This window comes from Elgaria multicarinata, chromosome 14, assembly GCF_023053635.1.
Source record: "Elgaria multicarinata webbii isolate HBS135686 ecotype San Diego chromosome 14, rElgMul1.1.pri, whole genome shotgun sequence".
NCBI classification, from domain to species: Eukaryota; Metazoa; Chordata; class Lepidosauria; order Squamata; family Anguidae; genus Elgaria; species Elgaria multicarinata.
In genome coordinates this window covers 34335032-34357200 of record NC_086184.1, presented here as the reverse complement: position 1 = coordinate 34357200, position 22169 = coordinate 34335032, and the positions used below count along the sequence as shown (strand labels likewise).

General features: G+C 44.4%; 2 protein-coding genes across 2 annotated transcripts in view; one reads left to right on the top strand and one right to left on the bottom strand.

The window, feature by feature from the left end:
- ATP6V0D1 (ATPase H+ transporting V0 subunit d1) overlaps positions 1–7189 on the top strand; it is a 39517-nt gene extending 32328 nt beyond the window's left edge. The window contains exon 8 of the mRNA XM_063141024.1: positions 5329–7189. Within this exon, the coding sequence (XP_062997094.1) occupies positions 5329–5490 (162 nt within the window). The 3' untranslated portion in view covers positions 5491–7189. The remainder of the gene's footprint in view (positions 1–5328) is intronic.
- Positions 7190–12307: 5118 nt separating this feature from the next.
- The window catches only part of HSD11B2 (hydroxysteroid 11-beta dehydrogenase 2), a 71733-nt gene continuing 61871 nt past the window's right edge, over positions 12308–22169 (bottom strand). Inside the window, exons 3-5 of the mRNA XM_063141490.1 lie at positions 14307–14492; positions 13605–13742; positions 12308–12822 (exon numbers count right to left, since the gene is read on the bottom strand). Of these exons, the coding sequence (XP_062997560.1) occupies positions 12461–12822; positions 13605–13742; positions 14307–14492 (686 nt within the window). The 3' untranslated portion in view covers positions 12308–12460. The remainder of the gene's footprint in view (positions 12823–13604; positions 13743–14306; positions 14493–22169) is intronic.

Genomic DNA, 22169 nt, shown 5'->3' with positions numbered 1-22169 from the left:
CTCGTATCACAGATTTAACTGTAGACCATATACTGTTGGCATCACTAAAGCTTTCAACAAGAAAATCTTATGCAGCAAAGTGGCAGAGATTTCAAACTTTTGCCTTGGGAAATGATCAAGTACCTGAATCTTGCCCTTTGTCATTGATTCTCAAGTACCTATTGGCACTTTATCAGCAGGGACTCAAACTCAGTTCCATCAGAGTTCACTTAGCGGCTATTACGTCTTTTCATCGAGGCATGGATGGTTTTACACCTTTTGCTCATCCAACATCGAGGAAATTTCTAAAAGGACTTAAAAATACGATACCAACAGTAAAGAGTATCGTTCCACCATGGAGCTTGTCAGTTGAAACCTTTCGAGCCCATGACCTCATCTGACCTTAGGCTTCTGACATTTAAGACTGTCTTTTTCGTGGCTATCACTTCTGCTAGACGTGCAAGTGAGCTTAGAGCTCTCAGGATAGATGCTCCTTACACTATCTTTCACAAAGATAAGGTTGTGTTACGCACAGACCCTGCCTTCTTGCCTAAGGTAGTGTCAACCTTTCATCTGTCCCAATATATCACTCTACCAGCTTTCTTTCCGAATCCTACAACACCTATCGAGTCTGCTTTACATACACTTGATGTAAGGAGAGCTCTTGCCTTTTACAAGGCTAGGACAGAGAACTTTAGGAAAACAAAGCACTTGTTTATTTGTTATGGAGAGCCTTATAAGGGACTCCCTGTTTCATGCCAGCGACTGTCACGCTGGATTGTAGAGACAATTGAACTTGCCTACTCTATCTCTAAACTAGAGCTTGTGAAACCTGTGACAGCTCATTCTACCAGAGCCGTCGCAACATCTGTTGCTTTCAGCAGAGGTGTTCCCTTGACAGAAGTCTGTAGAGCTGCAACGTGGTCCACTCCATCCACGTTTGTTAGGCACTACAGTTTGGACACCTGTGCGAGGCAGGACTGCTCGTTTGGAAGGACAGTGCTCTCGGTGATCTTCAGATGATGCACCAACCCACCTCCAAAGGTATGTCAGCTTGCTACTCGCCCATATGTGTGATGCATAGAGACCACGAAGAAGAAATGCAGGTTGCTTACCTGTAACTGTAGTTCTTCGAGTGGTCATCTATGCATTCACACAACCCACCCACTATCCCCACTTGGTGGTGTGAGACTTACAAATGACACAGTTATATGTGGAATGTACTTTATTGAAATTACACTCATATTTATGGGGGCACAATGTCGGACTCCTGTAAACTGAGGTAAGGGCGGGAACCCCATGGACATGCGCGGTAGCGTGGGGGAGGGGTTCCCGCCAAAAACGTTCCACTCAGCTATAGAAGGTTCCGGTCTGGTCTCTGCGCAGGCGCAAAGCCCATATGTGTGAATGCATAGATGACCACTCGAAGAACTACAGTTACAGGTAAGCAACCTGCATATCTACTTAGGGGGGAGGGGGGGGAGGCAGTGCTTCGCCTGGCCGGCAAGGTCTCTATACTTTAACAATTCCGTCTACAATTATCTCATAATGCAATTATCAGTTCTATTATATCCCAGATGCCCCAGCCTCACTTCCCCCCCCCCGCCTGTTTCAGCCAAAGTTGCATCATCATACAGACCCAAGCTCTTCAGCAGCTCTTTACCCTGATCCAAAGAGGTTACTCTGTGCTCCCCCCACCATATGTAAATCTTAAAAATACAGAATAGCCCCACGCATATTTTATTGCTCTTTTCACTAGTATTTCCGTTATCTGCTTGACACTGCGTCTCCAATTAAGTGTGTGCTGAGAAAGATCGTTGTAAATTTGCACTGGTTTACCCTTATATTGTAGCAGGGCCATGGATCTCAATTTCTTCATAACTTGCTCTTTCTTGTAATAGTTGCCAAATTTCACCAGAATGTCTCTACTAGCTCCTTTATAATTTTGCCCCCCCACTCTATGGATTCTGTCCAAATCACAGTCCTCTATTTCCAAATCAGGCATCATGTCTTTGAACCATTGCATGATTATATCTCTTAAGTTTTCTCCTGGTACTTGAATAAGATGTTTGACGCGTATTGATGAATGACGATTCTGGTCTTCTAATTGGATCAGCCTTAATTCATGGTCCTGGAATTGCACATTAGAAGTTTTTTCAAAAAGGTCCTGTCTTTTCTCCATCAAATTTGCTCCTGCCTCCAATTCTTTTATACTTTTAACGTTCTGGGCAATCTTATCAGCCAGCACTGCCAATCGCTTATCTGATCTATCTGCCTGTTGATCCATTTTCTTGAAGATACTTTCATTATTTTCTAATATAAAGCTTTTGATTTCAGCCATGGTGGCTGACTCCTTGCCAACTGGTGCCTTGCCACCTTCCGCCATTTTAAGGTCTGCCGCTGCTATCTCTGTCTCTCCCTGCACTTCTTCCGAAGCCAAGTTCTCCAGGCGTGGGAGGTTATGATTACTGGGTTTTTTCCTTGACCAAAAAACTTTTGCACATTCGGTTTTAATTTTTTTCTTTGTATTCGACATAGGGCATAAATCTCTTTCTTAACGTCCCAGCTCTCCTCCTTGCCCGGGCTATTTTTATCTCTCTGTAGTCAACACAGTCTGTCAATCCTGCCCAGGGTGCTTTTATCTCTTTGAAATTCCAGTGATTAACAGCTTATTCTTCTCCAATAAGGAGTGAGATTCACCATAAATCAAGTCAGCTTTCACTGTGAAATCTCATTACAATAACAAGCAGCTTACACAGTCCCGGCACACAGCTCACTTTCGATTTCCACTCCGTGAGACGCTGCCCCACCAGCCAAGACCGCATCAGTTTTCTCACTCCTTATCTCATTTCCACTTTCGCAAATATCAACAACACCAACAATTAGTATTCATAGTCCTTTTCCAACATATTCATTTGAGATTTATGCCCTTTTAAAAGAGATAATTGACTTTTCCGGCATGGCCGGTTAGAACTTCACGAAACTCTTACCAGTTCCATGGCTGCCAGGCTCCGCCCCACCACCACATAACCCTTACTTAATACCTTTGGTCTCACTGAGAGACTACCTCTAATGAAAGATGCCACACTATATGTTGTGAACAAAAGAACTTCTTATGTATTAATTGCACATCATATGGTAAAGAAGACTTATTTGTGGGTCCAACAAAAGCTTTGAACTCAATGTTTTGTTTATTCCTATACTAACCTAACTCCTCCCTCTATATCTATCCCAGAACAGCACTCTCTGGCTCTAAGCCCCAACTGGCTCCCTAGCTCACCCCATGCTCTCTACCAATCACACACCAGCACACCAACATCCCCCCTCCCGCCTTAACTGAGTTACTATATTGTGTTTGGTGTTGTTCCCTGCCTCGATGCAGAGGGAGAGGCAGGTAATAAATAAATAAATACTACTACTATTATTATTATTTATCATATTGACGCTACACAAAGGACATAAACATTACTATAAATATACATACCAACCTGTACCATAACTCACATTATATGTACCGTATATCATGTTTTGTCCCTCTAACAAACTATGCAGGAAAACACAAGGAACCTTAAGGTCAAAATAGGGGAACATCTCAGTCATATCAAATGAGAAATTGTTGGAAGCACTATTAGTCCAACACTGGAAAGACAATTCTCACAGAATAAGAGACTTTTCATTCTGGGAAACAGAAAAAAATAAAAGGAGAAAAGGAATCTAAGTGGATCCTTGAGGCTGAAATTAATCACTCCTTTTGATCCTATCAGTCTCTGGACCTTGCAGTACTGCTTTGAAAAACAGCTGTTTCTAATTATCTTCTGTGTATTTAAATACCTAGATATGTATATGTTTGTCAACAGTTCTTAGGTTTGGAGCCTTTCATTCTTTGTGTTATCTTTTTATAAATTTATAATGTTATTATCTTACATTTTAACAAGTGAGTCAGTTTATCCTTCAGATATGTGAATGTTTATAATTAAGTTGTGTTCTTTGAGCCTCTCATTCTTTATATGTTAATTTTAAAAAAAATAGAATTCATATCATGATTTATGTGATATATAGTGGTGGACATGTGAGTGTATAAACATTATGTGTTGTCTTTTTAGAGTACCCTGAAGAAGGACTGAAGAGTCCAAAATGCTTCAGAGTTCTTTCATTACATTAAACATCCATTTTTCTACCCCTTTGCCCTTGGCTTATTTGGTAGTTCCTGTGGGATTCCCTCTTTTTGTTGGATTTTTATCCAGTCTGTGTCAGGATAACACTAAGCAACTCCCCCATTTTGGCTCAGAGGATTCTAGCATTGGCATTGGAAAGAGACACTTACACACAGTGTCCCTTTCCAAATTTATTTATTTATTACATTTATATACTGCCCAATAGCTGAGGCCCTCTGGACAGTTCACCATCTCTGGCATGTGCATTTCCTCCTGTGACCTCTGTGATGGGCTAACATGCTCTACTATCAATCACAATAAAAGAAGGGACAGGAGAAAAAATTAAATAACATGCCGGCATAGAATCGTAGTGCCCCACCAAACATATAAAGAGCTTTGGCATACAAAAGTGGTCAAAAGAAAAGTAATCTCTCTGGGGAGGGGATTCTAGAGATGGGGTGCCACAGCAGGAATGGCTCCTTTTCCTGTCACCCCTTGCTTCACTTCAGAATGTGGCATGAACTGGAGTAGAGCTTTAGAGGCTGATCTTCACATCCAGACAGGCTCAAGTGGTGATGGCTGGATGGCATGCAGTAAGTCACACGATGGGTCTCCCACATTTCCTGCCAAAACAGATCAGGTGGGAAATGATGGGAAAGGCCTCTTGTACTATCTGCAGTTTCCAAACAGACCATAGAAACAAGTGCAGCATGTTGCAGGAATCTCTCCAAGATGTGACCAGTGCATTGATAACTGAGGTATCTCTGTCCAAGTGAGGCTGCAGATTGTAAGCCTATGCGGCAGGGTCTTGCTATTTACTGTGTTATCTGTACATCACCATGTACATTGATGGTGCTATATAAATAAATTAATAATAATAATAATAATAATAATAATAATAATAATAATAATAATAATAATAAAGGTATTCTGGAATGGTGAATATGGGCTCTGCCCCTCTAGCTAGTTTTCCCTGGGCCTCCCTTGCAAGGCAGTTGCAAAATGTTTTCTGGGGTGGGGAAACCATGTCCCTAGAGCCATTTTGGAACACTTGGTGGGCAAGTGTGGAAGTCTATCAAGAATGGAGTGGAGTGACTCTTCTCCTTCACTGGCTGGATTTTGCTTGGGACCTCTCCCTGTGGGAAAGGAAGTATGGCAGTTCAGCAATGGCTCACATGGCATCTGCTCTTGACAGGTGAAGTTGAACAAGCTGGCTTTCCTGAACCAGTTCCATTTTGGAGTCTTCTATGCTTTCGTGAAGCTGAAGGAGCAAGAGTGCCGCAACATTGTGTGGATTGCGGAGTGCATTGCCCAGCGCCACCGAGCGAAGATTGACAACTACATCCCCATTTTCTGAGTCCTTCCCTCCTGCCTGGTGAAGCCCACAGATTCCTCGCATCCTGTCTTCTCCTGAGTTCTAGACCCAGAGGTAGTGTTTTAGGGATCTGAGGGATGATGTAAGGACACATGAGGCCCACCGTGCTCTTGTGAGAGGGTCCCCTCCTGTCCCCCTCATAGTTGTAACATGTCACTGTATGTGCTTTGTGTAGATCAGGCTAAATAGTTCCGTATTTCCAAAGGTGTACTTGGCAACAGAGGAGTGGTGCCTGTTCTGTGCTGCTTGGATTGTAGGGGTTCCTAAATGACAGCAGTCTGACAATTTGTCATCGGTGGACATGGTGATGGGAGGATGAGTTTGACTTCTGGCAGCTGTGAGCACCTGCTTGTCTTTGCACAATGTTTTACTAGGGGACTAGTTGTGCTACAAACGTAAACCACTTTAATTCTCCTGCCTTTTTCCCCCAGAGAGTCCTGGGAATTCTAGCTCTGCAAAGGATATTGCTGGGGGTGGGGGCAGGGCAGGGGGAGGCAGAGTCTTCTACACAGAAGCCTTGTATAACCCAGTTACCAAGGGCTCCCTATTGGAAACTGTGGCTGAAAGGCACATTTGTAGCGTTGGCATGCCCTAGCTGTGTCGTATTGCTTCCACTTGTTGACAGCTGCTTGCCCTTCTCCCTGTGGTAGTGCCTCTGGAACATTCTGGCCACTAAATGGAGGAGAGTAGGCAGGGCCAGGGGCATTCTGTGCACCTCTGGCAGTTGCAGGCACCTGCCTTGTCAGCCACTTGTCTTTAGGCCCTCCTTAGAAGATTCAGCACCTTAGTTAACGTGGCTCCTTTCCAAGGGGTCTCTGCCAGCGCCTTCTTTAAAGAAGGGGCAGTTCTTCCCCTTCCCTATGACTTGACTCCTCTTCCCATGCCAGGCCCAGAAGGTGGAAATCAACTCGCTGTTTCAGACCATCCCTTGCGTACATGTGAAATAGGATGTGGCTGTTTCCTGTATTCTCATTGGGAGGCTCATGGGCCTTGCCCTCCCCCTCTGTCTTTGCTTCAGGCAATTCTCAGAGTTGATTTGCACCTTCTTGGCCTGCCTGGAAGCTGAGAGTTCTCAGATCAAGCTCCCTCCATGCCTGAAGGTAGTGCAAGACTGGCACTTCCTGCCTCTATTCTCCCACTGGAAATGATTGAGAGAGAGAGAGAGAGAGAGTCCTTTGAATAGGTTGAATTAGCTGAAAGCCCTCCAGGCCCTGTGGTGCTCTTGCCTTTCTCAGGCCCTCTTCGGGACACAGTGCTGTGAATTACGCCAGCTTCTGCCTCTCTTCCCCCCACCCATCCCTGCTTTTTCATAGCAGGCCATGCCTCCACCCAGGTGTCAGGCCTTCTTCACCCAATCCCAGTCCTCGCATGCAACAAACGGGCCTCAGCCTCCCCTTGGAAACGTAACTCTCCAGCCTGCCTAGGTGCTGACCTCCCTCTTTCTTGGCAGAGGGAGAGTGGGGAGCTTGTTGTTACCAGGTTCTTTTTGTGCAGACATAGAAGGAAGTGGTGCTGGCCTGCTGCAGGAGAACTTTTTCTGGATGACATGTTTGTGAAGAGAATGTTTCAGACTTTTGTCCAAATGGGCTGCCTTTGCTCAGTGACTTTACTATGCTCCAAGTGTTCGCTTGCTATTCATCTTCCTCTTAAAGGTGTTACAATAAATTATCTACCAAAATGATTGCATCTCTCTCTTGATTTGTCTTGTACCCGGGAGACAAAGCTCTGTCCCAGCCAGAATCTGAGCTGCTCAGCCCAACACTAGAGTAGTTCCTGGCAGGGAAGTAATACTGGATTCTACGTCTTATGATTGTGCAAAATTGAATTATTATTTATTATTACTATTTATTGCATTTGTATACCGCCCCATAGCCGAAGCTCTCTGGGCAGTTCACATAAGATAAAACACTTAAAAACAATATACAAAGATTAAAAACCACAAAAACAAGCAAAATACACATACATTTAAAACCACTATAACAACTGTTGGACTGCCCATCTGTATGTCATCTCCCAGTCGAGTTGCAAAACACAGGATGTATCAGCTATCCTGACTGTGTTGTCATATCAATGCTGTGCTCAAGGCATTGGATTAACAGACAATTTCCATGACAGAAGTGTAAAAAAGGACAGATTTGTTTTACCTTTGCACCACAGGTGAGAAGGAATGAGAAGGTAAGAACATAAGAAGACCTCTGCTGTATTAGACCAAACATTCTGTTCCATTCAGCTGCCTGTGGGAAGCCCACGAGTAGGGTATGAGGCAAGACCCTTGATCAATGATTTCTTCCATAGAGCCCTGTGTTTCACACACAAGCTTGCTTTTCCTCTAAGTATTGTGTGTTATAGAAACATACACATTGGAAGGGACCTCAAAGCTCCCTCCATGCTGCCAGTCCAGGAAATTCTTGCTCACAGCACCCCTGACAAGTGAACATCCAGCCTCCTGTGTCAAAATCTAAAATGGACAAGCGGACACCACCTTCCAAGGCCCTCTGTTCACCTCTCAAACAGCTCTCACCCTCAGGAACATCTTCCCACTGTTTATTCTACATCTTCTTTTTATAATTTGAACCCTCTACAACTCCCATCATCCCTCACCATTGGCTGTGCTGGCTAGAGTTGAGGGAAGCTGTAAGCCAAATTAACTTGGAGGGTCACAGGTTGCCCACCCCTGCACCATAGCAACAGGGTGGGGGGAATTGCTCTGTTTTGACAGGCCTTCAAATATTTGAAGTTCTTAATTGCCTCTTAATCATCACTTCTCTAGGCACACCCAATTCTTTCAACCTTTTCTCATAGGTCTTGGTCTTCAGCTTTCAACATTTTTGCCCTCTTCTGGACACAGTCCAGTTATCAATTTCCTTTTAAATTTGCATTGCCCCAAATTGGACACATTACTTTAGTTAAGGTCTGAGTGAAATGGATTAGAGTAGAACCATTAATTCTTGCAATCTGGATAGTATACTAATGTGGATAAGGCTGTTGTGTCAACTACAACCCCTCCTGGGCAGGGAGCACTGGCCACCATTCCCCAGGCCTTGGTAATCTCTCAATGACATTGGGTGAGGGCCATGAGGGCAAACATAATGCTATGTGTGGAGGAGGCCACAGGCCTCAGCAACTCCATGAAGAGCTGGAAAAAGCTCCTGTGCTGCCAGTCACTGTAGACCAGCCTGATGCCACCCATGTGTGTTGTATCATCATGCTAAAGGCCATGCTTGCTGGGATGATAGATGACAGCTCCGAGCACTAGGAGCCCCAGTGACGAAGCATCTCAGAGTAGTTGAAAAGAATCCCAGCTACATATTTTAACTAATCCCAAGCTACAAGGGAGGGGGAAGCAATTTATAGCTCTATATTGATAGGAGCCACTACAGAACTAAATGTTGGAGGTGTCTGTTTTGAAACAGAAAAAAAGTACACTAGCTTCAGTTTAGGCTCAGGTTTGGGGCCTTAAAGAGCACTTTATATAAATCAAGTGTAAGAATTCAACTTATCACCTAGTTTTTTTAAAAAAAAAACATACAGAAAAAAAATAGAATAAAAAAGTATCAACCCTTGCTAGTCCCAGTTTAGGCTCAGGTTTTAGACCTTAGAGACTGTCTCAGCCCCAGTGACAAAGCATAGGACACACGCGAGGAAGCCAGGGCAGTAAACTCTTCCCTACTCACAGTAACTTTATTTCTAACAAACACTAAGTTCTAAATAAACTCCATACCTTCTCCCAATAACAAACTCCTAGTAAACAAACCCTACAACAGCAATAAAAACAATTTAAAAAACCAGTTATGAAAGTAGAATGCCAGCAGGGGTGTGGGGGCTTCCCAGTATATTGCACTGAATGCCACATGTATGATTATCTGCCTGCTGGACAGAAATCATGGGTGTGTGCTTGGTGTAACGAGCTCCTGGCTCTCAGGGAATAAGTTCCCTTGAGGCCAAGTTGGTGACCTGGAGAAGCTAAGAGAGGCAGAGACTTTCAGGGACCTAACAGAGACATCCCACTCCATTGGCGACAGCTCCTCTGCAGTCTCAGAGAATGATGATCTCGAGGAAGAAGGTTGTCACTCTGAGGAAGAGGGAAATGATCACTTGGAAGGGACCCATTCTTCAGGAGACGTGCAAATAACCTCTTGCACTGAGGATGTGCCTCCGGGTGGGGATGGGAAATGCAATCATTAGGCACATAGACAGCTGGGTTTGTAACGGGCGTATAGACTGCCTGGTGAATTGTCCACCTGATGTGAAAGTTGCAAATATAACACGCCATCTAGATAGCATAGTAGACAGTGCTGGGGTGGAGTCAGTTGTTGTGGTCCATCTTGATACCAACAATGTTGGGAAATGTAGTCGTGAGGTCTTGGAAGCCAAATTTAGGTTGCTAGGCAGAAGGTTGAAATCCAGGACCACCAAGGTGGATTTCTCTGAAATACTACCAGTGGATGAGACAATGGTGCAGAGAAGAGGTGTTCAGATTTGTAAGGCACTGGGGAACATTTGGGGACAAACTGGGCCTGTACAAGAGGGATGGGCTGCACTTAGACTAAAGTAGAACTAGATTGCTGGTGCCAAACATAAAAAAGGTAGCAGAGCAGCTTTTAAACTAAATCCTTGGGGAAAGCTGACAGGAGCTGGCAACAATAAGAGATACAAAAATGCATTTTGAAGAGCACATCACTAATAATATCAAGGGCAGCAATAAAGAATTCTTTGACTATATCAGAAACAGTAAACCAGCTAGGGAAGCAGTTGGACCATTGGATGTCAGGAGTTAAGGGAGTACTAAAGGAGGACAGGAAGATTGCAAAGTAGCTGAATGAATTCTTTGCATCAGTGTTCACTGCAGAGGATACAGGACAGATGACTTAGAGTGAACTGATGTTTTCAGGAAGGGAGCCTGAGGAACTGAAGCAAATAGTGGTGACAAAAGATGAAGTTCTCAACCTTATTGACAAACTGAAAACAAATAAATCACCAGGCCCAGATGGTATCCATCCTAGAGTTCTCAAAGAACTCAAATATGAAATTGCAGAGCTCCTCAAAAAAATATGCAACATGTCCCTAAGCTCAGCCTCTGTACCAGAGGACTGGAAGATGGACAATGTAACACCAATTTTGAAAAAGGGATTCAGGGTGGATCTGGGAAATTACAGGCTGGTTAGCTTGACATCCGTTCCAGGTAAATTGGTTGAAAGCATTATTAACAGCAAAATTAGTAACCGTATAGAAGGGCAGGTCCTGCTGAAGAATCAACATGACTTCTGCAAAGGCAAGTCCTGTCTCACTAATTGTCTAGAATCGATGGAAATGTCAAACCAGTGTGCGGCTGCTGTAAAGAAGGCAAACTCCATGTTAGCAAATAGGAATTGAGAATAAAACTGCTAGTATCATACTGCCTTTATACAAATCTATGGTGCAACCACACTTAGAATACTGTGTACAGTTCTGCTCACCATACCTAAAAAAGTACAGGAAAGGGCAACTAAAATGATTGAGGGTGTGGAGCATCTCCCCCGTGATGGAAGGTTCAAAGGGGGCTGCCCAGACCAGTTTGTTGGGTTCCTTGGTTTCCCCACATGAATGGAGTGTGAGGTAGAACATGCCCAATGCTCTCTGCACATTCCCAGTTCTTTTTTATTAGGTGGCGGTGGCTGCTCCTGGTCCAGACATCCCACCTGACTCCAACTGGAGGCCTTTTCACAGAGGCTGCCCACAGACCTTCCTTACTGATCTTTTCATAGAGAACCTGCTGAGAAGCTGCACTTTCAGTTACCTTTTTCTCCCACCCATCTCAGGAGCTCCAGATGGGATGTGTGAGGATTTTCCATTTTAACCTCTCAACTAGGAGAGGCTGTAATTAACTGTGTGGTCTAAACTGTGTGGTCTAAGCTGTGTGGGGATGAGAACTCCCTGGCTTCTGGCTCCAGAAAGTGTAACAGTGTGGATAAGCATCCCTCAGTGGCTGAACTAGCAGGCAAGACTGCCTTTACTCCCTGCTGAGGGACTCAGTTCTGGTTCTGGTATTAAAGCCAGGCTGTGCTTCTCTCCAGGACAGCAAGATATGTAGCCAGATAATGCAATAACTGTTTTTATTGGTTTATTTTTGTGTGACAATAATGCCCTTGCTAGTTTGGGAAAGGTTTGCAGATAATGAGCATGCAAGTCTCTGCTGTTCTTTGGAGGCAATGAACAGCAGCTCTTCTTGGCTCAGCTCTTCTATTGGGGGAGGGGACCTCCGTAGGGCAGAACAGCTTGCAAAATGCCCCAAGCAACAGAGGCAGCTTTGGGTTAGCAACAAGGAAAGAAAATGGCCCCTCTCCTCAAGATCAGCCACTGGCAAGCAAGCAACAAGAGAAGGCAGGTTGGTTCAACGTAGCCAAAGATTATGGAGGCATATCACAAAGCTGAGGCTTAGAGGAGCCATCAGTTCTAGTTAGCAGCAGCATCTGCCCTCCTCTCATTTGGCACAAATAGGTGGGGTGGGGGCAGAAAAAAGAAGCCAGGGCTGAGGGGGGGAGTTACCCACACCCTGTACAACCACCATTCTTTTCTTTCTTTTTTAGAATTTACAGAAATGAATGGGGCTTGTACCCGGCATCGGCTGGGAACATTGGTTCTTACACAGTTGTTAATTTATTTATTAACAGAATTTATTTATTTATTTATTTATTTATTTATTTATTTATTTATTTATTACATTTTTATACCGCCCAATAGCCGAAGCTCTCTGGGCGGTTCACAAAAATAATAAGTGCCTCATGCCCCAAAAAGGCATCCTGGATGGCATCCACTAGGGCATGTTCCTCTGGGCTGACGAATGTGAGAGGCCGTCTTTTCAGTGAAAGCACACTTCTCCCGTGGATATCGTGGTCCCTGGAGGAATGAAAGAGAAATATTTTCCAGGCACTTTTCTTGCTTGGGTGCCAAAGCAAGTGACTACAGAAGTACCTCACTGTTCCTGAGGTGTGTCACAGGTTTTCAGCTGCAGGCCTCTGGGCAGCTGTGGATGGATAAAAAATGCCTTGAGGAACAGGTCCCGGGCAGTGTTGGGGAGGTAGTGGTGGATGAAGTACATGAGCCCTACGCCTCTCCCTCGGTAATACTTTGCCAGAGGCTGAGTAGAGAGGAGGCCATCCGTGATGCTCTCCACCACTGAGTCAAGGTCATCCACTGCAAGCTTCATGAACTTCAGAAACTGCTTGTGGTTCTCCTCCATGTATTCCTCTCCATAGGCCTCCAGGAGATCAGGGCCTAAAGCTGCCAGTAGCTGGTCCTTCCTTTCCTTCCAGTAATCAGGATTATAGGTGCTACCTGCAAAGAGTCAATGCGGGGGGAAGGAAGGAGAGGACCCTTCTTAGAATCTATTTTGTAAGATATCAAAATGGCACTTGTGAAGATGGTGCCAGTCTTGCTCTGCTTGGCTAGGCCAGGTTGCTTGTATTATTGTATTACTGTGCTCAAATTGTCTAACTTGGCCCAGGCTTCTGGGCCTGGGAGGAATGAGTGAGTTGGGAAGCTCTCTCAAGGTTGATTGCATAGTTGGTTAATTGGTTAATGTAAGATAACTAGGGCGTGAGTTGGAAGCAGAGAGGTAGCGAGTGAATCTGAAGCAATGCTGTGGGTGAGGAGAAAGGGGTCGCTCAAAGGGACAGCTATAAGACAGAAGGCATATGGCCAAAGCCAGCCCTCAAAGTGGAAATGTATTCTCAAAAGATCTTTTGCACACTGCACCCAAATCAGGTGGGCTGTAGTGGCTAACAGATGGGGGTTTCCTGGTTTGAGCCACTTGAGTGTGAAAAATTATCCAACACTTTGTGCTCTCCTATTCAATACTCTGGAGGAGCTGCCTCTCTATTGCAAGGCTCATAGTGGCAGGCCTGCTTACCTGAAACAACCACAACCTTCCCCGCCCCCACCCTTGGTCTCCTGCAAAGGAGTGCCAGGTGTCTTTGACAAATCCCCACTTCATACATAGCCACACAATGAAAGGGCAAAAGAAGCCCCTCTGCCAAAGCCATGAAGATCAGGGTGGGTTATGAGTGTAGGGGAGAGAGGCACACGCTCCAACCTTGCATTGCCAGTCATTCTCTTACCTGTTTTGAAGCATCCAGGAAAGATCACACTCACTTGAATCCCCCAGGATGCAAGTTCACACCGAAACGTGTCCATGAGGAGATTAAGAGCAGCTTTGGATGTCCCATAGCCAGCTAAACAGGGATATGGCATATTGCCTGAGGGGAGGAAAGCAAGGAGGCGTTACTGTCCACCTGCTTCTTCACTCTGGCAGAGAGGTAGATCAGGGACTGCCCAATGGTCACAGACAGAATACGCTCTCTTTGCACTTTTTCTCCTCCCCATCTGGGAAGGGAGAGATTCTTCCCCTTCCAACTCTACTATTCTATGACTTGCAATAAATTGCACATTTGGCTGACATGGTAGACTCTGATGGGTTTTTCTAAACAAACAAACAAAAAAATCCAGAGAGAAGCTTGCAAAATGCAGAAACCAGGGTCTTGCCGGACAAAAACAAAACCAGGCAATTATTTTTAAGACTTGGATGAAAGAGTTGTCACTTTCCATGGGACAGACACACATTTCTTTCATCTGCTGTTGCCTTTAGTTAAGCAGATTTTTGATCAGAGGTGAAAGTGGGATAAGGGGATGAAACAAAAGTGTATTGGGGGGGCGGAAGTGGGGGCTTCTCATAAGCAGCTGCAACTTGTTTATGTGCTATTTTCCTCATGGAACCTTGAAAGGCTTTGTGCCAAATTCGAGGCTTCCTGCTCTCCCCTTACCTGCCGGGCTACTGACCGTGACGATCCTTCCTTGTGACGAGCGCAGCAAAGGCAGGAGCCCTTTGGTCAGTGCCAAGGGGCCGAAGAAGTTCACCTCCATGCAGGTGCGGAAACTTTGCAGTGGTGTCAGCTCTGCGTCAGCAAGGATGTCGTTGAGTCCAGCGTTGTTCACCAGGCCCCAGAGTCCTGCATTTCAAGGCAGGAGAGGGCAAAGATGGACCTCATCAGCTCCACCCCCGCAAAGGGCTTGGAAGGAAGCAGCATTTGTGTGTGCATTACATTTCTAAACCACCCATTAGCTGAAATTATCTGGGTAGCGTACAAATTAAAAAAACTAAAATACAAAGTAACAATAGAACAATGATGATAAAACAAATTTGATAAAAAACAGCAGTAGAACCTGGTTAAATCAACAATGGATATAAAACAGCGCAAGGATCTATAAACATCAAAAACAGTTTCGAAAATTGGGGGTGGGGAGGAGGGGAAGCTGGCACCAGAGAGGTCCTAATACCATCACTAGTTGAGCCCTTCTTGGGGGAGGAATTCACCGACAAAAACCAATTACATAACATAAGAACATGAGAAGTGCCCTGATACTGGATCACACTGAGGGTCCATCTAGTCCAGCACTCTGTTCGTACAGTGGCAATGTGGATCTGAACAGACCAGGAAAGGTATTTTGTGGTTTGTTGGTTTGTTTGTTTGTTTGTTTATTGCTTTAAAGCTAAACTCAACTCTCTCCATTGGTCAACTGGACCATTGTTATCCCTGTGGGTGGTTTTGATCCCATATTTCCTGTAAACTCTATACAGTGTGTGCCCACAGATGAGAGCTGTGGGGAGGGGCTGTTGGTTCCTGGCAGAGCCCCTGGTCTCAGACTTAATCCCCAGCATTAAAAAGATAATGGGCAGCAGTTCAGAGAGAGAGAGAGAGAGACTGACCCCTGCCTGGGTCCTTGGAGAGCCACGGCCAGTCAGAGGGGATAATTCTGGCCTGACTTGGTAGAAGGATGCCACACAGCTCATCTGTGCGCAAGAAGGTGCATGTGGGTTGCTGTGATAGATCTGGAACTACACCTGCAGACTAGACATGGAGGTGCATTGCTACTAAACCTCAACTCAGTCGATTGGAAAGAGCTCTGCAGTCCAGGGTTGGATCCTGGGTGAACATGCTAACCCAACTGTTACGGCATGGAGGGTTAATAATCTCTCCCAGCTCTTGCTACCAGGGTTCCAGGTGTAGCAGCAAGCAAGATTTGGCAGGTGAAGAGCTGTAGTCCCCATGATCTGTTGGAATACAGCTTTGATTGTGCCTACCTGATGTTGGGCCATTGAAATATCAGGGACCAGAAGTTCTGAACACATAAGTCCGACTCTGGCCCACTTGCACTGGCTGCCTGTACATTTTTTAGCCCAATTCGACGTGCTGTTTTTGGCCTACAGAGCCTTACACAGCTCAGGATAGCAATACCTGGGGTGTATGTTGCCTCTGTGTATATTGTTTGTTTGTGTGTTTTTTATATTTTTAAATTTTGCAATTTGTATTTCTAGTATTTTTAAGCTTTGTAAACAGACCAGAGAGCTTCGGCTGTGGGGCATTATAGAGATGTAATAAATCCTAATACTAATAACAATACCTGATAGAGCATTTCCTGGTATGAGCCTACCCAGACACTACAATCATCATCTGAGGCCCTCTTCTGGGCCCCCGAAGGTAGCAACAAGGAAGAGGGCCTTCTCAGTAGTGGCTTCTCAGTGATGGAATGGTCTCCCTATGAAACCTGCCTGGCATAAGTATCATATTTCAGTGACAGGTTAAGACTTTTCTCTATTCTCAGGCATTTGACATCATAACAGGCCCTGGGGATTGATTGTTTATTGCTTAAAGTAGTTACATTTTAGTATGTAACTGGTTTTATATTATGTTATTATATTGTATTTTTAGGATTTAACCTTTTTTAAACTGCCCAGAGAACTTTGGCTAAGGGTGGAATAGAAATGGAATAAAAGGAATGAAAAGGGACACTCTGCTCCCTTTCTTATAGGGTAGAGACATATTTGTTGTATGTAGCAACTAGATCGCAAAAGTATTAAAATACTTTTGGATACGCCTGAGGATTGCCTTGCCCACTGTTGTTAGAGAGAAATGAAGAAGGCAGGTTAGGCAAGTTATGCCAAGAGCTGCTAAAACCTGAAAAAAACTATATAATATCTTTATTACTCCTGTAGGAAAAATTAATGTGAGAGATTGGATATATGGGATAGACAATAATCAGGACTTAGGCCATAGCTAGACCTAAGGTTTATCCCTGGATTGTCCAGGGATCAAACCTGTTCATCTAGGTGACACACAGGAGATCCAGTGCTCAGGCAGGGGCGAACCCTGGATGATCCCAGGATAAACCTTAGGTCTAGCTGTGGCCTTAGAGTCCATTAGTTTCTCAAATTCTCTCAATGTGGTAGTATCTGTTCAAAATAGATCATGAAAGAATCCAGTGCCTACAACTCTTACTTTTGCTTCATTGAGAACTGCATTTATAGAATTACACTTTCAAACCATGCTTACAACTTTTTTCGCTGGAAAATATAGGCAAGTTTCAAGAAATGGATGGCTCTGTATCCATTGCCTAGGTGAGGTGGAGATATCCTCACATTATTTACTATGTTATCCTCTACACTAAAACCTAGAATAGGGGTTCTTGGGGCAGATTTTGGCCTCTTTACAGAACAGGAGTACTTATTTAAAGTATTATGCCTCTGCTGGACAAAGGCTTCTCTATAGAGAAAAAGCGGAAGGATCAGAAACCACCCTGTGGAGGATAAGGACTCTGCCTCAGAAGTCAAGGCACAGAAACCCCTAAGCCCTTGGGGGAAACCCCTGAAAAGACAGAAACTCAAGAGCACTAGACTGAACCTGAGGCCTCCTTGTGAGACAAGGACTACTCAGTTGTAGGAGGCTGAGACTTAGGCATGGCTCTGACAGCCTCTGCATAAAAACAGCGGTGTAAGGCTGAGAGACTTTTCTGAATCCAGCTTCTCTTGCCTTTGGACTGCTTCCTTGGCTGGTTTATGGCGTGAGCCCTTCTGGACTGGACTGTGCCCTTTCTCCCACCAGACCCTTGCTTGAGACTAGGCATTGCATTTTGTGCGTTACATTTCAATTTTATGTGTTATCATTTATGTATCAGCAGCATTTATGTATCCATAGTTCATATTAGGCTTTAGGTGAATGGGTCCCTTTAGTATGAATGATGGTGGGTTCCAGAAAGGCTGTGGGCAGTGGAGTATTAGGGGGTCTCAGAAACCATGCCATAAGCTCTTCTGAAAACTGGGTGAAGATGGTCCTCACAGTCTGAGAACAACGATGGCCATGTCAGCAGTTACAGCATCCTGTAGAACAATGGCTCAAAGTAGCCTTTGTAACATCTTCTGGAATAACAACTGTGAGCAGCTCTCCCTAGAGCATTGCACCTCCAGCAATAAGATTGTCTTCTGACTTGGTAGTCAGCAGTCAAACGTAAAAGATGGACTGCTGGCAAGGGATGGGTTGCGCCTCACAAGGGCTGGAAAGAATGTGTTCGGACACAGCATGAAGAACTTCATCAGGAGGGCTTTAAACTGAATCCTACAGGGGCGGGAGACGTAAACTTCAAGGCAACAATGCACCACAGTACAGAGAACAGCTCCAACAGAGTCCCAAAATAGTGTCCGCAAAAATGTAGGAACAAAGCCAGACTATAAAACACATGGTCTTCGATGTCTATATACTAATGCCCAGAGCATGGGAAACAAACAGAACGAACTTGAACTCTTATTACATGAAGGCAAATACGACCTGATAGGTATAAATGAAACTTGGTGGGATGACTCCCATGACTGGAATATAGCAATTGAAGGATAGAACTTGTTCAAAAAGAACAGAAGAAATAGAAAGGGAGGTGGAATTGCACTATATGTTAAAAATACCTATCCCTGCACAGAAATACAGGTGGATGAGGCTGGGAGCCCCATCGAGAGCATCTGGATTAAAATAAATGGGGCAAGGAATAAAAAGAACATGATAATCGGAGTCTACTACTGACCACCCAATCAAGGAGAAGACGATGATGAAACCTTTGAGAAACAAATTGCCAGTGTTTCAAGGAAGTGTGATGTAGTAGTGATGGGGGACTTCAATTACCCTGATATCTGTTGGAAGACAAATACTGCCAAAAGCGGCTCTTCCAAGAAATTCCTGACGTGTGGGTGATAACTTCCTCCTACAGAAAGTGGAGGAAGGAACTAGAGGATCAGCAATCCTTGACTTGATATTGACCAATAGGGATGACTTAGTGGATAAAACGGCAGTTACGGGAACACTGGGGGAAAGTGACCACGTCATACTTGAATTCTTGATTATAAAGGAAGCAAAAGCTGAGTGTAGCCATACACGTACTCTGGATTTTAGGAAAGCTGATTTTAATAAACTTGGAACTATTTTAAGTAAGGTCCAATGGCAAGTGAGCCTAACGAGAAAAGGAGTGCAAGATGGGTGGGAGTATTTAAAAAAGGAAATTTTAAAGGCACAATTACAAACAATTCCAACAAGGAAAAAAGATAGAAGACAAAAGAGGAAACGAATGTGGCTCCACAAAAAGCTTAGAGATGACCTGAAAACAAAAAAGGATACATATAGGAAGTGGAAGGAAGGCTAGGCTACAAAAGAAGAGTACAGACAGGTAGCACAGAAGTGGTGAAATGGCATCAGGAAAGCTAAAGCTGAGAATGAGCTGAGGTTAGCAAGGGATTTTAAAAGCAATAAAAAGGCTTTCTTCAGATACGTGGGTAGTAAAAGACAGAGGAAAGAAATAGTGGTTCAACTGCTTAATGAGGATGGCAAATTGATAACAGATGACAAAGAAAAGGCTGAAGTGTTCAATTCCTACTTTGCCTCAGTCTTCTCCCAAAAGCGGGTTTATGACCTCCCTGGAAAAAGTGAAGCAGAAGTTGAGGGGGCAGGATTGCAGTTTGAGATTGATAAACAAATGGTCAAAGAACACCTAATTTTCTTGAATGAGTTCAAATCTCCAAGGCCTAATGACCTGCATCCTAGAGAAATGAAAGAGCTAGCGGAAGAACTGCTGTTGATTATCATTGCAAAATCATGGAAGACGGGTGACGTGCCGAATCACTGGAGGAGGGCTAACGTTGTCCGTATCTTCAAAAAGGAGGAACCTGGGAACTACAGACCGGTCAGTCTGTCATCCATCCCTGGGAAAAATTTAGAGCAGATCATAAAGAAGTCAATCTGTAAACGCCTTGAAAACAATGCAGTAGTTACTAAAAGCCAGCATGGATTTGTCAGGAACAAATCCTGTCAGACTAATTTGATCTCATTTTTTGATCAGGTAACCTCCCTTGTGGACTGTGGGAATGCTGTGAACATAATATATTTTGACTTCAGCAAAGCTTTGGACAAAGTGCCCCATGATATTCGGATTAACAAACTAGCTAAAAGTGGGCTAGATGGAACAACTATTAGGTGGATTCACAGTTGGCTACAAAATCGGACTCAAAGAGTGCTTATCAACGGTACCCTCTCAAACTGGGGGGAGGTAACAAGTGGGGTACTGCAGGGCTCAGTCCTGGGCCCAGTGGGTGGGATAGCTAATACCCTGGAAGACAGAAACAAACTTCAAAGTGATCTTGATAGGCTGGAGTGCTGGGCTGAAAACAACAGAATGAAATTTAATAGGGATAAATGCCAAGTTCTACAACTAGGAAATAGAACCAAATGCAGTTACAAGATGGGGGATACTTGTCTCCGCAATACTACAAATGAGAAGGATCTTGGAATTGTTGTAGATCGCAAGCTGAATACGAGCCAACAGTGTGATATGGCTGCAAGAAAGGCAAATGCTATTTTGGGCTGCATTAATAGAAGTATAGCTTCCAAACTGCGTGAGGTACTGGTTCCTCTCTATTCAGCCCTGGTTAGGCCTCATCTAGAGTATTGCGTCCAGTTCTGGGCTCCACAATTCAAGAAGGACGCAGACAAGCTGGAGCATGTTCAGAGGAGGGCAACCAGGATGATCAGAGGTCTAGAAACAAAGCCCTATGAAGAGAGACTGAAAGAACTGGGCATGTTTAGCCTGGAGAAGAGGAGATTGAGGGGAGACATGATAGCACTCTTCAAATACTTAAAAGGTTGTCACACAGAGGAGGGCCAGGATCTCTTCTTGATCCTCCCAGAGTGCAGGACACGGAATAACGGGGTCAAGTTACAGGAAGTCCGATTCCAGCTGGACATCAGGAAAAACTTCCTGACTGTTAGAGCAGTACGACAATGTAATCAGTTACCAAGGGAGGTTGTGGGCTCTCCCACACTAGAGTCATTCAAGAGGCAGCTTGGCAACCATCTGTCAGGGATGCTTTAGGGTGGATTCCTGCATTGAGCAGGGGGTTGGACTCGATGACCTTGTAGGCCCCTTCCAACTCTGCTACTCTATGATTCTATGAAATGTGGAGCTACAGCTGCCTGGCACTAATTGGCAAGGTGAGGGAGAGGTCAGAAAACTTTGCTACGAAAGAGGCCTACTTCAGCTACCTGAGGGCTCCTAAAAGCTGCTTCCCCTCTTTGACTACACTAGCTTCTATCTATGCACAATATGATCATAAATGTATATGGGAGGTGTTTTTTTTTTTAAGTGAGTTTTCGCAGAAGGAAACGTTAAAGGCACAATTACAAAAAAATCCAACAAGAAAAAAGATAGAAGACAACAGAGGAAACCAATGTGGCTCCACAAAAAGCTTAGAGATGACCTGAAAACAAAAAAGGATGCCTATAGGAAGTGGAAGGAAGGCCAGGCTACAAAAGAAGAGTACAGACAGGTAGCACAGAAGTGCCAAAACGGCGTCAGGCAGGTTAAAGCTGAGAATGTGCTGAGGCTAGCAAGGAAGGGTAAAAGTAACAAAAAAAACTTTCTTCAGGTACGTGCATAGTAAAAGACTGAAGAAAGAAATGGTGGTTCAACTGCTTATTGAGGATGGCAGATTAATAACAGATGACAAGGAAAAGGCCAAAATGCTGAATTCCTACTTTGGTTCAGTCTTCTCCCAAAAGCAGGTCTATGAGCCCCTGAGCAAAAGTGAAGTACAAGCTGAAGGGGCAGGATTGCAGTTTGAGATTGATAAACAAACCTAATTTCTTTGAACAAGTTCAACTCTCCATGGCCCAATGAACTGCATCTTAGAGTAATAAAAGAGCTAGCAGAAGTAATAAAGGAGCTAGCACTGTCTATCTTTGCAAAATCATGGAAGACAGATGAAGTGGCAGATGACTGGAGGAGGGCTAATGTCCCTATCTTCAAAAAGGGCAAAAAGGAACCTGGGACCAGTTAGTCTGACATCCATCCCTGGGAAAATTTTGGAGCAGTTTATAAAGAAGTCAGTCTGTAAGCACCTTGAAAACAATGCAGTGATTACTAGAAGCCAGCATGGCCCTGGTTAGGCCTCATCTAGAGTATTGCATCCAGTTCTGGGCACCACACTTCAAGAAGGACGCAGGCAAGCTGGAGCGTGTTCAGAGGAGGGCAACGAGGATAATCAGGGGTCTGGAAACAAAGCCCTATGAAGACAGACTGAAAGAACTGGGCATGTTTAGCCTGGAGAAGAGAAAATTGAGGGGAGACATGATAGCACTCTTCAAATACTTAAAAGGTTGTCACACAGAGGAGGGCCAGGATCTCTTCTCGATCCTCCCAGAGTGCAGGACACGGAATAATGGGAGTTACAGGAAGTCAGATTCCAGCTGGACATCAGGAAAAACTTCCTGACTGTTAGAGCAGTATGACAATGGAATCAGTTACCTAGGGAGGTTGTG